At 37.9% G+C, this 16160-nt stretch overlaps 1 protein-coding gene across 2 annotated transcripts; it reads left to right on the top strand.

The window, feature by feature from the left end:
* The first annotated feature begins 2712 nt into the window (after positions 1-2712).
* On the top strand, positions 2713-14229 carry kras (v-Ki-ras2 Kirsten rat sarcoma viral oncogene homolog). Of its 2 annotated transcripts, XM_051382775.1 has the most exons (6): positions 2713-3003; positions 5501-5618; positions 6876-7054; positions 7566-7725; positions 9361-9485; positions 11725-14229. In XM_051382775.1, exons 2-5 carry the CDS (start codon positions 5508-5510, stop codon positions 9478-9480), a joined length of 570 nt encoding a protein of 189 aa, XP_051238735.1. In that variant the 5' UTR covers positions 2713-3003; positions 5501-5507; the 3' UTR covers positions 9481-9485; positions 11725-14229. The 2 variants fall into 2 exon arrangements, with proteins under 2 accessions (XP_051238735.1, XP_051238736.1); XM_051382776.1 differs by lacking the exon at positions 9361-9485 and having other exon boundaries at positions 2717-3003.
* The last annotated feature ends 1931 nt before the right edge of the window (positions 14230-16160 follow it).

The following is a 16160-nucleotide window of genomic DNA, read 5'->3' as shown; positions in this document are numbered from 1 at the left end:
TAATGGCTGGAAGTAGGATATAAGTAGTGTCTGGTGTAATTAATGTATTGGTTAGTGATATAAAATAACAACATCTAAAGTTTTTTTTTATTAGATATTACTAAAGAAAGTAGGGAAAACAGTTCAGGCTTACTATATTTCTCACTCTGTGCACCCCAGATTAGACACTAGTGGACTAAACAGTGGATTTACACAGGAGGTAATGTAAAAACAATTAGTATTTTCACTCCGCCTGATGCAAAAATACATATGTTGTTCAAATTAGATGAATTAAAACATGCTGTAGGCACCATCCAACTGGAGCTGCTGATGGATCTTTGGCAAGGGGATGTATAAATGGAGGCTTACTGCCCTCTTGTGACAGCACAGAGGTTCCTGTCATAATAAAATGTCAGCTGGAAGTGTCAGGTCTTTTCTCAGCGATCTGGTTGGTTTCCAGGACGTAGGGGTGGTGCAATCAGCAGCAAGTGCGCTTAGTCATCAAGTCTGGTTGAAGACTACAGGTCAGGATTACAGTTTTATTCTCTGAACATGAAGACTCTTAAAGTTTGAAAGATGAGCTTCATTTTATTTTTTAAAAAGCATTTTATTTAAGTGAAATAATCATTTCATAACAACTATTTTTTATCTTATGCCACTATGGACCTTTTTCCTAGCAGACATTATAACAAGCAGGTGTGACTAATGATGATTTAATGATAGATTTGTACTGTCCCACAAAGCCATTCCAGTGACTCAACATGCCTTACTGAAACACAGCCATTGTTACTGTTATCAGAGACACCTGTGATTTCCCTGTTAGGATGTATCAAAGTGTCTGCTGTAAAAAAACAAAAAGGCCAACTGTTGTTAAGTCAATGGACCTTTTTCACAGCAGGCATTATGACATGTAATTGTCGGGTAAACACAGGTGTTAGGTTTAATTAAGGCTCACTGAAAAGGCTCTGCAACAGAGCCTTAACTACTATCATTGGTGACACCTGTGTTTACCCTATTATTTCATGTAAAAAGGGTTGCTGTGAAAAGTGTTTTTTATGTATATTGTAACATGTGTCACTGGAAAGTGTTTTATACTTATGTGATTTCAGTCATTTTAATACAAATACTGTTGTTCTAAGGCAGAGATTTACTTACTTTATAGATTTACTGCTTGCACTGAAGCTTTTAGATGTGTTGTATCAGGTAAACCTACAGAGGGAACAAACACATCACTGGGGAAACGAGAGAGTCACAGATTAACTTTACACTAAATTAACGTCTGCAAACTATAACTGACACTGAATTATGTTTGTGATATAAAACTGTATATCCAAAGAGATATAGATATAAATAAATATATAGTGTTTAATGGCCGATATATTGTGGTTATAGATAGTAGATAGTATGATACTTTCCATTATTAAAGTGAAATTACTGACGCTTTAACTGTAAAATCATTTTTGATACCGGTTGTTCCACATACTTGTGGACTGTTTCACCTCTAACAATGCTGTACTATTTATTGTTTTTGTGTTCTGTAACTACTACTAAATGCAGCGGGGTAAAGGCACACTGCATTTCCTTGTAGATAAAAGAAGATTTTTCCAGTCTCAAAAATGGAAGCCAACAGTGATTACTAATCTCTGCACACAATAGGTGCTCATTTCAACATCTTTGATATGTTCATTACTGCCTATAAGGGCAAGCCTCCCCAAAAATTTGGATGACGTGGGATCTCTTCAATGAAAACAACACAGAGCAATGATTCTGGCTTAAAATTGGCCTTCACTTCCTTTTACATCACAAACATAGCTGTGGTCTCAATAGAGGCTGTGCAGCTTGGAGAACTGCCAGACAAGAAGTCAATAGTGACCTCTAGCGTGTCTGGTGTATGAAGTGAAAATACTCTATCGTCTTTTTATATTTTATACTCTTTTATACTCGTTTTTTCCCACCTTTATTATCGCTATAGGTTATTAGAGTTCTCAGATAATGTCTTAAATTAATCATAGAGTTAATGCGTATTTAAATAAAAAAAAAAGACATTCCCTGGATCGGATCCTTATAATAAAATAACTATGCATTTACAAAGTTGATTAAAAAAAAAAGTGGATTAATTTACACTTTCTCCTTAATAATCCTTAACTGAATTTCTAGTTTCGTGTTTTTTATTACAGACCATACCTCCTGTGTTGTATGCGCATAAAGTGCGCAGGAGGCAGCCTAGTGAACACTTTGGAAAACTGACAAGGGATTGCCAAATCATTTCCTTGCCTGGGAATGACGTCTCTCCAGCACAATTCAGTTATATTTAGAGCCTATATATAGTGGAGTCGCCCCCTAGGCTTTGTTGACTCTGCAGCAGGCAGCAGCAGGAGCTCCCGAAAGTGGAAGGAGAAGGTCCTGAAACCAACGACCATGTGACCTACATAGTTACAATACTGTTTGTGATCACCAAAGCATAAATGTGAATCAGTGTCTGTCTTCAAATTTAGATTTAATTTAAAATAATAATAATAGAGTTAAAAAAAAAAAAGCATAAAGCGAATGTGTGCATTAATAAAAGAGGCATTTACAGTTTATATAACCCATATATGAATTAAAAAACACAAATAGCACGTTTATAAGAGGACAAAAGACGGATTAATTTCTGTCCATATTGCGACACAGAGCAGAGAGATATGCCCCAAACCGGTTGAAATCCCCAGCTATGCTTTCTGGGTAAAGTGCGCCCCGGTATCCGCCCATATTCGCTTAAAGGAGGCCAACCTGAGCAGCTAGGCCGGACGCTGGATCAAATGGAAAGTTCAATCGATTAAATTCGCCCACTTTTTCTTTTTTTTTTTTTGTTTTGTTTTTTGTTGTTGCATGTTCCCACTTGCTTCTGGAAAACGAGGTAGACCGACCTTAAATGCGGGCGTTTTGGCGTGAAATAGGAAATGCAGAGATCGTGTGAAACGAGAGGATTATCAGCTTGACTTATTTGGTCGCTACTTCGGACGCGGAACTCCACTCGCTAAAAAGGTAACAACAAAACGGATAAGATTCGTACATGTGTGTCGATTTAAGGGGGGGGTGGTTTTGTCGCAACGCGGTGCTACCTGATTTAATTGATATGTGAAGTGTGTCCGCCGTGTAACCACCGAACAATACCCCTGTAATGGAAATGTTCGTTTTCGTTGTGAGTGCAAAACTACGCCCAATTGTTAACCTAACGTCTGGCCCTGCAATGCAGACCTTTTGGGCTAGCCTTGTCAATGGCGGCTTCACAAAATCTGCACCTTTCCCCTTTTGAATGAATGATACCGAGTGTGTTTTGTTTTTTTCCGGACACAGGCTTGCAGACGACGCTACATTAATGAGTTACAGTCGTGAATCGCGTTAGGTTAGCGCACAAGGCGGCTAGTTAGCTCACTTTCTGTGAGGGGCGAGCTACCGATGCTAAGCTAGCGAGCAGCAGCGAGTAGCTTGGTTATTTAAACACACTTGCTCAGAGGGGGTTTCATTCAACCTATCTGGCAACCCTGTTAGAGGGGAGGGGGGCACACACACACAGCAGTGGGTTTAAACCTAATGCCTTTCAGTGTTTTAAGCTCTAGTGGTTATTGACTGCTTTAAAACACAACGCTAGGGGCTTTCATTGAAAAGTGGGGCCTGTTTTTAAAACCTCGGCTAATTCACATAAGGTGACACACTGTTGGGAGAGTAAGCTGATGTTTATGTGGCTGCTAACAAACCGCACATTTTCTGCAGTAGCTCTTCACCCGTTTTTGGGTCGGCGATGAAATTGTTATAAAATTGTTTTGGTTTAAAAAAAAAAAAAAAAAAAGAGAGAATAATGCAATTTTTGCATCTGGTGTAATGTTGTTGTTGTCTGTAGTGATGTAGTAAATATAAAGGTGGTTACACAATGCCATTCAAATGTCAACATGAAGGGGAAACAACAACTATGACTGGATTAGTCGTATTTCCATGATATGATTATTTATTTATTTATTTTACATTTAAATGCCACAGCATCACAAGTTTACCACACTCAGCAAGCTGTAATGTACACTGGGGTTGTATTTTAACTCTATTACAGCCCTAATGAGAGTGAAGGTGATTTATACATATTATTCAACCATAAATAAGGTGTTTTTCTCCATTACATCCCTGTTTGTCCCTGACGGTTCTGCACTTTAAGTTATATTTAATCTTTCTATTTGTGTTGTTTATTTGTCTTTATTATTGTACTGTTGTGTAAGTCCAGCAAAGGATTCATTCTATGTATAAACCACTTTGCATGTGACAATAAACCTGTTGAATAGACTTGACAGCTAACTGCACATGCACTACATTCAGTCATCCAAAGCCACTTTCACTGTCTAATAAGATGACAAGTGATAATATTTCTATCGGCATGCCGAGTATCTGACAGACAACTTTAAAGTGTTGCAGGAATGTTCTGTCACATTTTCAGTAATCTTATCTGCTCAGGTAAAGATAAGATGGTCTATTGCTAATGGACAAGGCCGCCCCACTGTAATGTGTATAAATCAGACTGTGTTGGGTGTAATGTATATAAGATGTGGCAGATGCTTTTTTTAAAAAAAGTATTGAGAGCACTAACGAGCATAATAAAAGAATGCCATTGTTGGCCAAATACCTATCAAACCACATTCTCGTTTTTGTTTGTGTAGAAAAGGCAATAATATTCAGTGGAACTCCTCCCTGTCTGCAGGCTGTGCAGAGCTGTGAGCAGCATGTACTGTAACTTCTGAAAAGGCCAGCTGCCACTATTGATGGGTGCTCCTCCACAAAGCAGACAGACAGCAGTCTCCCAGTTGCTTGTCAATTTTGGAGCCTAAATGTAATGTCATAGATTTCTGCCTGGAGTTAGTTTCTGTTGTGTTGTGGCTGCTACTAGTGACACAATTGAATGTGTTTCTGGATTTAGAAAATAGTGATTCATAAGTATATTCTTGTTGCTTCAGTACCTGTTTTTTTGTGAAATGAGGCCTGTTATTTGCTATTCTGCTATTTCTTGTTCATTGTTTATATTCCCTCATTTACACCTAATCTTGTGCAGGTGAACCATCATATTCTGTTTGTGATTTTACTTTCTTCTGCTTCGTGTTCTACCAAAATGGATATTTTCTAAATGAAAAGCAAAATAAACACAGTGGTGTGAAATCTAATTTTCCAGTGAATCAGCATTGTTATTAAAAGAATAGTTGAGTTTCTTTTTAGGACATAAGGTGGTATGAGTAACTGACTAGAAGTGTTACATGAATTTTTTTATTTTTTTTTATTCTGCCAATACTGAGGACGTTTATTTCCCAGCAAACCAACGACTTGTCAGATAGAAATGAAGAGCCAGTCGACAAAATAGTTTTAAGCGACAATTCCGTATTAGTGAAGCAGTATTCAGAGTCTTTTTAAGGCTTGATGGTGCCCCACATGAATTGATGCTGTGCCAGATGACTGCCTGTATCTGTGGAAATATCTTAGTATAATGTGCTTTTTTCTGCTCCCACAGGTGAATCATGACAGAATATAAGCTGGTAGTGGTGGGAGCTGGTGGCGTTGGCAAGAGCGCACTTACTATTCAACTCATCCAGAATCACTTTGTGGATGAATATGATCCCACCATTGAGGTAAAGAAACTTTGTGTGCCTGCATGTACATGTATGTGTGAAAGTGTGTGTGCACAGTCGGTGACTGTGTCCATGGTTTGTGTGTATTTTGTTATGGGAGCAGAACAAGGAGAAACTCAGAAAAAAGGAGTTGCAGCAGGTTCTTCTGGTTGAAGTCTTAAAAAGACACCAAACAGGTTTTTAATAACTTTCCATGTCTGCCTGCCTGCTTTCTCAAGGGGCCGACATGTGCTGAGTGAACGCAGTCTCACTATGATTTCAATCAATTATTGATGTGCTGTTGCAGGTTAGATCTCCACTAAAGATTGTTTGAATACAAGATAACATCTGAAACAATAGCTGCTCACTGGATCTGATGGTAATTATTTGTGTTGGATCAGATCAAGTGGTGGCCATCAGTGTGATGAAAAGCTGGAGTGCTTTGACACAGTGGAAACTGGGACCTTCATTATCATTTGAGATCTGATGGAAACTGGAGTGCCCTACTACAGCTAGAGTAGGGCAATAATTAAATGTAGTGATCTCTTTCAGTAACCTTGTCATGATGAAGCCATGTAAACACTTTTTGAATTAATAATTTAAAAATGGTATTACTTTTTACCACAGTCCACTATGTTGAACATGTGTTTTTCTTATGTTATTTATAAATATCTACATTTCCTTTAATTATTGGGGCAGACTGATATGGGTTTTCAATTGCTGATGACTGATATATATAATGCCAATATCAAAACAAAGAGAATTCATGTATGATTTTGTTCTACATAATTCAGGCATGTGTGTACAGCAGGATGTATGAGAGTAATAGTACATTGCTCAAAACAGACTTTTTCACCACCTTCGCAAAACGCTAACATATCTGAAGAAATGTTTTGTGTATCGGCCCTGTGAGCACAGACATCGGCCAATGCCAATTATCTCAAAATGCCACATAATTGGCCAGAATAATCAGCCAACCAATTAATTAATTATCACTAATTGTGACATTAATTCAAAACACCTAGCCATGAATATTATTATTATTATTATTAATAAAGAAAAGTTGAATGTTGAAGAAAACATGCAGTGTCAAAAATTGTTGCGCATTATTATACCCTTTGATGTTTAAAACACACTTGTAATAACCTTTTATGTATAAATAATAACTAATAATTCTTAAATTAATGCCATCATATTATTTTTGTTAAGCTGCTATTTGGACACTCGGCCCGCTAAATCCCAGAGTTCTGATTGTTCTCTGACCTCTTCCTCCTCCAGGACTCCTACAGAAAGCAGGTAGTGATCGACGGAGAGACGTGTCTGCTGGACATCCTGGACACTGCAGGTCAGGAGGAGTACAGCGCCATGAGGGATCAGTACATGAGGACAGGGGAGGGCTTCCTCTGTGTCTTTGCCATCAACAACACCAAGTCCTTCGAGGACATTCACCACTATAGGTGAGCTGAGAGGCTAAAGCTCTGCGGTCTTTGGTCCCCTTGTGAAGGCCGTGGTTTAATCACTGTTTAAAGTGTAACGTTTCGGAGTGTGAGGTGCTGTTATTGCAATGTTACTAGTTTAAGACCGGCTGGGAACATTTGTTACATGTCACTCCTGTTCTCTATTTCCTGTGTTCTACTGTCCACTGCTTAAAAATCTGTTGCCACTTCACTTCTCTGCACCACGTTGTTCATGGCTGATGGCCTTTTAGATATGTAAAGTTGACATGCAAAATTATGAATTTGTGACTAAATTCTCTTATTGATATATTATAGGTCACAATTCTAACTTTTAAATAAATGAGAACAAGTTTATTATATATTTGTTTATGGTCTGAAAACACAGATACTTAGCTTAATTTTACTCTGAATATGACCCTCTTCAGGTTACTCTAAACAGATAAAAGGTTTTTAACATTGTATTAAGTGACCAATATCAATCAAAATTTCTGTTGTGTCTGTCAATTTCCAGAGAACAGATTAAGCGAGTTAAGGACTCTGAGGACGTCCCCATGGTGTTGGTGGGGAACAAGTGTGACCTCCCGTCCCGGACAGTGGACACCAAGCAGGCTCAGGACTTAGCACGCAGCTACGGCATTCCCTTTATTGAGACCTCAGCCAAAACCAGACAGGTGAGAGTCCAGCCAGGGACGGCCGCACCCTCAAGACTCAAAACAATTTAACTTTTCAGTCTGTCACTAAACTGCTGGAGTATTCCACTGCAGGTTTGTAGAGCATGTTGAATGGTGAGAAGCTGCATGTGGTCTCAGTGGTACTGGCTTGATGGACACAGCTGTCCTTTTCCATAAATTTCACTTTAAAATCAAATTTTATTTTTCCAGAGAGATTGAGCTCTTAGTAAATTTGAAAATGTCCTCGCAAAAAGGCTTGATTATCTTTGGCACTTGGATCACAAGAAAAAGTCTTTGGTCATGTGGTGCTGTTGATTTGTGTCACATTCAGTGGCTCTAATGGTCTCTTTTTGTAATAATGTTGCTTGGAGATGTCTCGGGCAATACGCTGCGCATCGTTAAATCCTCTTCGGTTAATTGAATTTTTTATTTATGGATGATAATGTAATCATTGCATGCTACGTTGCCATGGATATGTGAAATTATATCATCATTAGGGTCATCTTCAAAGGATCCTGCTTTATAAATAATAAGCAAATCAGTAAATGTGTGTCAAGGAGTCTGCATGAAAGGACAAAGTGTCGGTAATTTACCAGGGTGGTTAATGATTCTGCTTACTTGTGGGTGTGTGTGGTGTGTGTGTGTGTGTGTGTGTGTGTGTGGTGTGTGTGGTGTGTGTGTGTGTGTGGTGTGTGTGTGTGTGTGTGTGTGTGTGTGTGGTGAGCATGGCCTTAGGTGGCTGACCGGCTGACGCAGTGATCTGTAAACACATACTTTCCTGGTCTCTCTGACCTGGGGTGAATCACGGCTTCTTCTGGTGCGGGGAAATTAATGACACAATAATTGATTTCTTACAGCTCTGTTCACCTATATTCCTACCCGGGTGTACCAATAATTAACTATCCATACCCTCCCACTGCTGTTGGACCAGCAACTGTCTCTTGCATTCAAAGCCACCCAGTGTTTCCCAAAATATCTAAGTAATTTCATCTGACTTCTACATGAAGTAAAATGCACAATCAAAATATGCTCCTAATCCATGCACTTCTCCTTTTTTTTTTTTTAAATATTAGGCTATACAGTTAAAGTGATACTCCACCCTGATCTTTTAACTGTCACACTTTTTAAGTGTTTTTTGAAAGTTTAGTTTAAATGGATTCCAATGACCACTACTGCACCGTAATCCACTTCTTCTCTGTCCATGCGAATGCTCCGTGTGTTACAATTATTGTTCTGCCCAAGTACAGCTAAATACACTGCCTCTCTCACAGCTTCAAAGAGGGCAAAAGTGTAGCACAGAAACGGTGTAGTTGGCAACATTTTGGAAAATTTAATCTTTTTAAGGGTGCTTTTCACCATTGGAATTCAATATAGCCGCAGTCTCTCTTCATTGAGAGGAAAGGAAACCGCAAACCCTTTCAAGCTTACAGGAGGTGTGTGCTTGGTATTCACAAGATCGATTTCGGGTGGAGTACCACTTTATGTAGGGCCAGCCAGACATTGCAGGTAGACCCACCTCCAAATACCAATCTGCTTCGTTCCTTTTGTATCTGTAAGCTGTAACACATGCACCCATATGTCCTCCTGTATTCCTCATTCATTCCACATTGAGGGAAGTTGTGTCTTATACTGCAGAGAGTGGAAGATGCCTTTTACACTCTGGTACGGGAGATCAGGCTGTACCGGCTCAATAAGCTCAGCAAGGAAGAAAAGACTCCGCGGTGTGTCAAGCTTAAAAAGTGTGTTGTGATGTGAAAGGGGTAAGTGTATGCACCCGCGCGCCCACCAGCTCTGTGTGTGTGCTTGTGCGTGCGTGTGTGTGTGTGTGTGTGTTGTTAGTGGGGACTGTCGAGAGAAGGCACACAATGAGAGCTGGTGCTTCATGGGTTCTGAAAGCTAACTTGCTGTTTTCTACTGGGGCTGTGGTGAAGCTCTAACAGGAGGCTGAAACAGCTGATGATTTCTTCCCTTTTCAGTGTTTCTGTGTATCATGGCTGATTATTGTTTAAGGTCGTTTTCACACTGGGTTTCGTTTACTTGAGCCCCTGCCCCCCGTTCCGCTAACCCCGCTGGTCTTGCTTTGACACTTGTCTACTTTTGTTCCGATCTGGAGGTACGTTTCCGTTCTTTCCTCATCAAGGTTTACCCTCGTTTCCACAAGGAAATGATGACGTTGCACATTTAGATATGTGCAAAAAAAAAATAGAGACTGGTGTACAAGCAGGCAACCATCTTAATGGGCTGAAAAAATGGGGAGGGGGAGAAACAAAAATCAAGCTCCCCTACTACTCTACTGGAGGAGGGGAAAGCATGGCATACATTTGGGGTTGTTAGTTTCCACTCATACACCAGCAAGTATTTTTATCTTATCTTTCTTTTGGTAAAATACAAAAAAAGATGACTTGGTAAATGCTTCTTGGTCTCCATTCATGTTCAGAATAACCGCTATTATATAATAATAATAATAATAATAATAATAATAATAATAATAATACAAAAAAAATTTCCAGTCTAATCGTTCCCAGAATAGAACTTGACAACCAGTGTGAAAGCGTCCTAATCTGTTGAAATCATAATGAAGGAAGGCGTATGGGCTGGGGAGCCAACGTGTGTGATTAAAGGAGATTATGGTGAATCTGGGACCAAATCATGTGCTGAAATGTTTCCAAGGAGGATGTGGTCGAAGAAATTGGCAGATATGTCGTGAAAAAAAAAAATTGTGTGTTTGTGGGTGAGAGTTTTTCTTGTGGTCACAGATCCCTTTAGTCTTTTATTCTTTCCTTTCCTGCTGTCTTTGTCACAACCTAAGTGACCCCGGGCTCTTTACTGTGCAGCTCCTTACAGATTCAACGTGACATTTATTGCACTAAATATGCTATTTATTGCATCTGTTCCAGTACCCCCTTACTCAGTGTGGCATCTTCAGACACCAGTTGCATTAACATGGAGCCTTTTATTCACTAATAATCTGAAGAGCTCAGAAAAAATTTAAAATGTAAAAGCCTAATTTAAACACCCCAGTCAATATAAATTGGCTTTTTATAAACTGTTTTAAATTACTTAATATTTTTGGAATATTACACTCTTTGCTTCCTGGCTTAAATCAAAGCTGTTCACCTGAGGAAGATGTGTCTCTCTCTTCTTTCATTTGTTGCTTATGAGAGTTTTCTACCATTTCAGTGTTACATCTTTCCCAGGGAAACCATCTTCAAATAGTTTGTTTATTAGTTTTAGGGAGATAAACAGCAGGCGAGCCTTCTGTTAAACAACTCTGTTAGAGTTTTTTTTTTTTTTTTTTTTTACAAAACTGTTGCTTGAGTACTAACCCACAGCAGTAAACCAGTATCGGTGCCAAGCGCTCGGTACAGGTCCTTCTTTTTTTAACCGTTTGCTTGTGTTGGCGGACTGCATAAAGGCCATTGCGAATATAAACAGGACAACTTGTTCTGCCACTTTATTTAGCAGCCATTTAAACACATGGGAGTTGTAAATTTTGATTGTTTGCATTCAGAGGTAAATAAATTGGCTCACGTAACTGCAGCTACTGTCTGTCGAGTTGTCAGTGGGAACACTGCTGACATTTAATCTGAAAAACATTACATTACAGTTCTGTTTGATGCACTTTTATTCAGCGGCTTCTCATATAGCCTTAACTGGATTGATGAATTTAGCTGCACTTTGATGTGTGTCACCCTCATTTAGTTAAAATGGATATAAATAGAAGATTATTTCTCATAGATTTAGGTTTATTCCTGGTTTTGAATTGGAATAAATAATTGAAATAAGACAATTCAACTGCCATAGATGTCAAGGCTACACATCAGGTTGGATATTAAACATTGGCGCGTTAACCGTTTATTCTGTCCCAAGTAATTGTTTAATAAAGTGGTATTAATTTGTCAGGCTCTACAATAACCTTAAAAACGTTATTGGTATTCTGGTATGAAAATGCTAATCTGTAACTCTAATAATGCATTCTTTTTATCATTTCTTTTCCAGGGGGTTGATGATGCCTTTTACACATTAGTGCGAGAAATCCGGAAGCATAAGGAGAAGATGAGCAAGGAGGGCAAAAAGAAGAAAAAGAAGTCCAAGACAAAGTGTACACTTATGTGAATTATTACCCGTTTTCAAGACAGACTAAAAAAAAAAAAAAGAACTATGTTGAACAGTTAAGTAATACATTTTGTACATTACACTAAATTATTAGCCTCTTTCTCAATACCCACCATACTGAATACTAAGCCTGATCCAATTTTTCTGCCTTTCTGTTATTTGCTACTTGGACACCAATAAGCTTTATTTTCAGTTTAGTGCCAGTTGCCCACATGTGTTGGTCCAACAGCCTGTTTCATTTGATAGGATGACTATGTTGATTTGGATAATTTTATATAACTGCAGAACTGTGAGCTAATTGCATCGCAACTCATGTTTGACAAATTATTCATTAACAATTCAAAGGTTTTTTGGTTTTTTTCCCCCCATTTGCTTAAAAGGTCATGACCTGCAAAAGTTCTGTCCTTTTTAAAAAAAAAAAAAAAAAAGTATGGGATGCCAAAGAATGAATTTTCATCCCGATTCTTATAGACAATACAGATATGAAGAAAGGACCAACATTCAGCCAGATGAGATCCCAATGTCCCAGCCACTGTGTAATGTCCCCATCTCTAATGACCTCTAGGTATGACTTAGTTATGTCACTGATATAAGTATGCATGCAAACTCCTACTCTTCTCCAAATGTTTGAACACCCTAATTAGCTATTAATTAATTTGAAATTTGTCAATGCTTTGTACTGTGTGGGGAGTGTTTTCTTGCCTACATGAGATGTTTGTTGTTTTGTTATTTTTTTTTTTTTTTTCTTTTTGCATGCATTGTGTCCTAGATGACATGGGTATTGCAAACTGCCTCTGGTCGATTCGGTTAACAGAGCCCGCAACGAGGAACTCTGACCCAAGTGGACATCATACAGTCTAGTTTTTTCAGGTTTATATAAAGTTAATCAGTACTTGCTTTTGTGTGAAAGAAATCAGCCACCCTTTTGCTTCATTAATGACACATTCAGAGATCCAGATTTATACCCGTTTTGTGATGATAAAATGGGACTAGCAGCCATGTCTGTGTTTTGGCTGTGCAGAGTCATTTCATGTTGCAGGGATTCATGCCTCCTCACAGTCTAATGTCGAACAGCTCGTTACTGATCACATATTTCCTGCTTTTCTTCACTCTTAAGACTTGACTGCAGGATTGTTTTTAATTCATCCTGACAATAACTATTTCATTGCCGTTTGTTACAAAATGATGGAGTACTCCAGTCAACATCCTCCTGATTTGAGGCATTCATGTTTAAACAGTATGAGGACCCTTTATCAGGACCTGTGATTCTCCAGCTGACCATAGAGGTGTCATGCCTTGCACATTTTCCCAAGCTGTTGACTCCTTCGCTTGTGACTGGCTATAACGCAGAATGCATCTTTTAAGCAGCTTTCAGGAATATTTCTCTTGGTGTGGTGTCACAGAGGTTTTCCAAAATGTTGTCCAAAAGGATTTTCAGATTCTTCCTTTGGCAGAGCTTTTTAAAAGAGTTTTTGGATTTACTTCCTAAAGTGTAGAAATTATTTGGTGGGCTGCCTTTCAACAGAAATGATTGTCCAGCAGAGTAATTTGTCATTTTCTCTCACAAAGCTTGTGTATCATGGTGACGTAACTGGAACTGATGTTTGTAAATGAGGCAGTAATTGCCATAAAATTGGTTTTTAGAGAAAATTGTCTGAATTTATAAAAAAAAAAAGTCCTGGTTGCTCTCTCGGGTCAACCCATATTTCACCTTTTCCATCATATTTACAAGCTGTTCCCCTGGGGATGTTTTATTTGCCTTTATGTTTGCATTAGGTGCTAAATTTGAACGGTTGAAAGAGCTGAGACAACATTTACTTTGTCCTCTGTGCTCAAGAAATACACAAAATGCTGTTTTAGGGGAGCAAAGTTATTGACACAGAAAATCCAGACATGATACATTTTTCTTTCAGGATTAATGAATTTTGACCCAGTTTATTATTACCTCTTTTTTTCATGAAGTAGATAATAACTGTTAATGCAATTTTAATTATGGAACCCTCTAATACAGTTTCAAAAGTAGTTTTACTGTTCCTCTTCCTTTATTGTGTGCCAACAGCTGATTTCTGAAATGTATCATTTATACCTGGATCATATTTTAACAACCTTTGTATAGTTGTGATACTGAAAGGTGCATATTTTGTAAATTGTGCTTCATTTCGTTGGTGTGTCTAAATGAATGTTGCTTTAATGGAGTTTCACTCCGCTCTGTGTATGTGACTAGAGAGTGTGACTGGGTCCAGGTCTAGGGAAGTGAATGAATGACCACTTTACAACACACCTGTTGTGGCAGTGTAGAGTGGTGATCTGATCTCAAATGAGTCTATTTTTTGCCATGAATCTCACCACTCCTATTTAATGTGTAATAAAGAACAAAGTAAAGAGGAACTTAACTTTGTCTTTCTTTTTGAAACTGTTTTGTTTCTCATTCTATGGAAAACACTGTTTTTTTAGACTCAGATTAGCTCATTGCACATAGATAATGCACCAACTACTGATGCCATTTTTATATTGTCCACTATCATAAACCTGTATTTACACTTTTAAGAAATTATGTATTTTATTGTTTTCTAGCTGTATGTCTGAACATCACACCAGTGTTCCCCCAGCAGGTGGCACTGTTCACTCACTTTGGCAGGTCTGATTCTGAAAGACCACAACATCTATGAAGGGGCTATTCTCTAGCTGCCCACACTGAACCTAGATTTAGCTTTTACAAGTTGTGTATATTTTCCAAAATAAACCAGGACTAAATGTGTTCATTTGAGCCAGTAAGAAAAAAAAAAAAAAAGACTGGTATTCTAAGCAGAAATGCCTCCATTTTATAAAATGCATGAGCAGTGACTTTTGGTGAAAAAATCATTTCATGCATTGTCAAGTTGATTATCTTTGAGGTTTAGAGGAAAGGAATCATGTGAACTTTGTTGTGTTTTGTCGTGGCTTATTGTAAATAAATCACTCTTCCTGTCTCACAAAAAGAGAAAGATCTGACTTTGGAAAGTACTCAATTATCGGGGTATTTAAATTTTCATTACTATCGTTTAAGTTTGTAAGAGCTTAAATTCCATGAAAATGATAAGCCCAGATAACCAGTATGTCATAAGCATTTTATTGCCTCACGAAAGGTTTTAAAGGTGAATCATTAAACTTTAGCAAATGAGTTATAGGCAATATTGAACTTTCAAAATAAAAGCCCATTAGCAGCTTGTTTTGCAGAAATTACCCTTGGTATTAAGGGAATATTTGTGGTGTGAAGCTCTTGTCAGAAATTGTGAAACTTTAATTATATGCATCATTGCTTCATATTATGTCCCAGCACCCTGCCCTCCTTTGGAATAACATAGCACAGGTTCAACAAGATGAACTGTTCATGTTATTCTCCCTTCATGACACAGGTTCAGTATAGCCATAATATACCTTTTTAGATGAATAAGATATATTAGATATTTATTAGTTAGATGTTTAGTGCAAAGTGGATTAACATTGGCTAATTCAGCCAAAAATCCAACGTACAAACAACTCTAAGAAACGTATGTCTAAAAGTATGTATCAGTGCAGTGAGCAGAGATACACCTGCATTTGCTGTTAGTCTGAATGGGTCAGCATCTGACCTGACACTTCATTTGAACCAAGACTAAAACAGGTCTGAAAGTATTATTTTTAAGGTAAATGTAGAATCAACACCAGTACAGCTTACCAGGGGCATTAAAGGACAATTCAAGGATCATTTCGATTTTTGCTTTTTTATTTGTGTTTTTGATGTTTTCCATTTCTTTAATTCTAACTTATTTTTGTCTGTGACTGACATAGTTTAAATGTATTTTGTACAACTTTTAAAACTTCTCAGGCTCATGTTCAGCATTAAACAACACAGAAAATAGCTCGAGAGACATTTAATTCTACAAGCGAAGGTAATCCATAACTTTGAATGAGAAGCCAAGAGTGTTTCACACAGTAGCATCAGAATACTAATATCAGACTGTAAACTTGAGAGAAGTTCTGTTCACTTTCTTATTAATGTGCAAATTCTTTCTTCCTATTTTCTGCATGTTAACAAATGTACAGAACTTCCTCTGGGGCATATTCTTTTGTTCATATTTTCCTATCTAAAATGAAATGTTCAACTGCTGGCTGTGGTTACATTATGACCCTTCTGTCAAGCAAAGCATAACTCATGGTTAATGAAATTCATCTTTACTAGGAATACTAGGATTTTCAAAAAGTGTTTGTTTACAAAACATCTAGCTTGAAGACAACAGTACAGGAAAGATAATATACCAGTTACAGATAAAAAAATAGACAGAAGACTTCACACATTA

Source organism: Dicentrarchus labrax, unplaced genomic scaffold (genome assembly GCF_905237075.1).
Source record: "Dicentrarchus labrax unplaced genomic scaffold, dlabrax2021, whole genome shotgun sequence".
NCBI lineage: Eukaryota > Metazoa > Chordata > Actinopteri > Moronidae > Dicentrarchus > Dicentrarchus labrax.
Note: the sequence above shows the minus strand (reverse complement) of the source record. Positions and strands in the feature narration are given on the sequence as shown.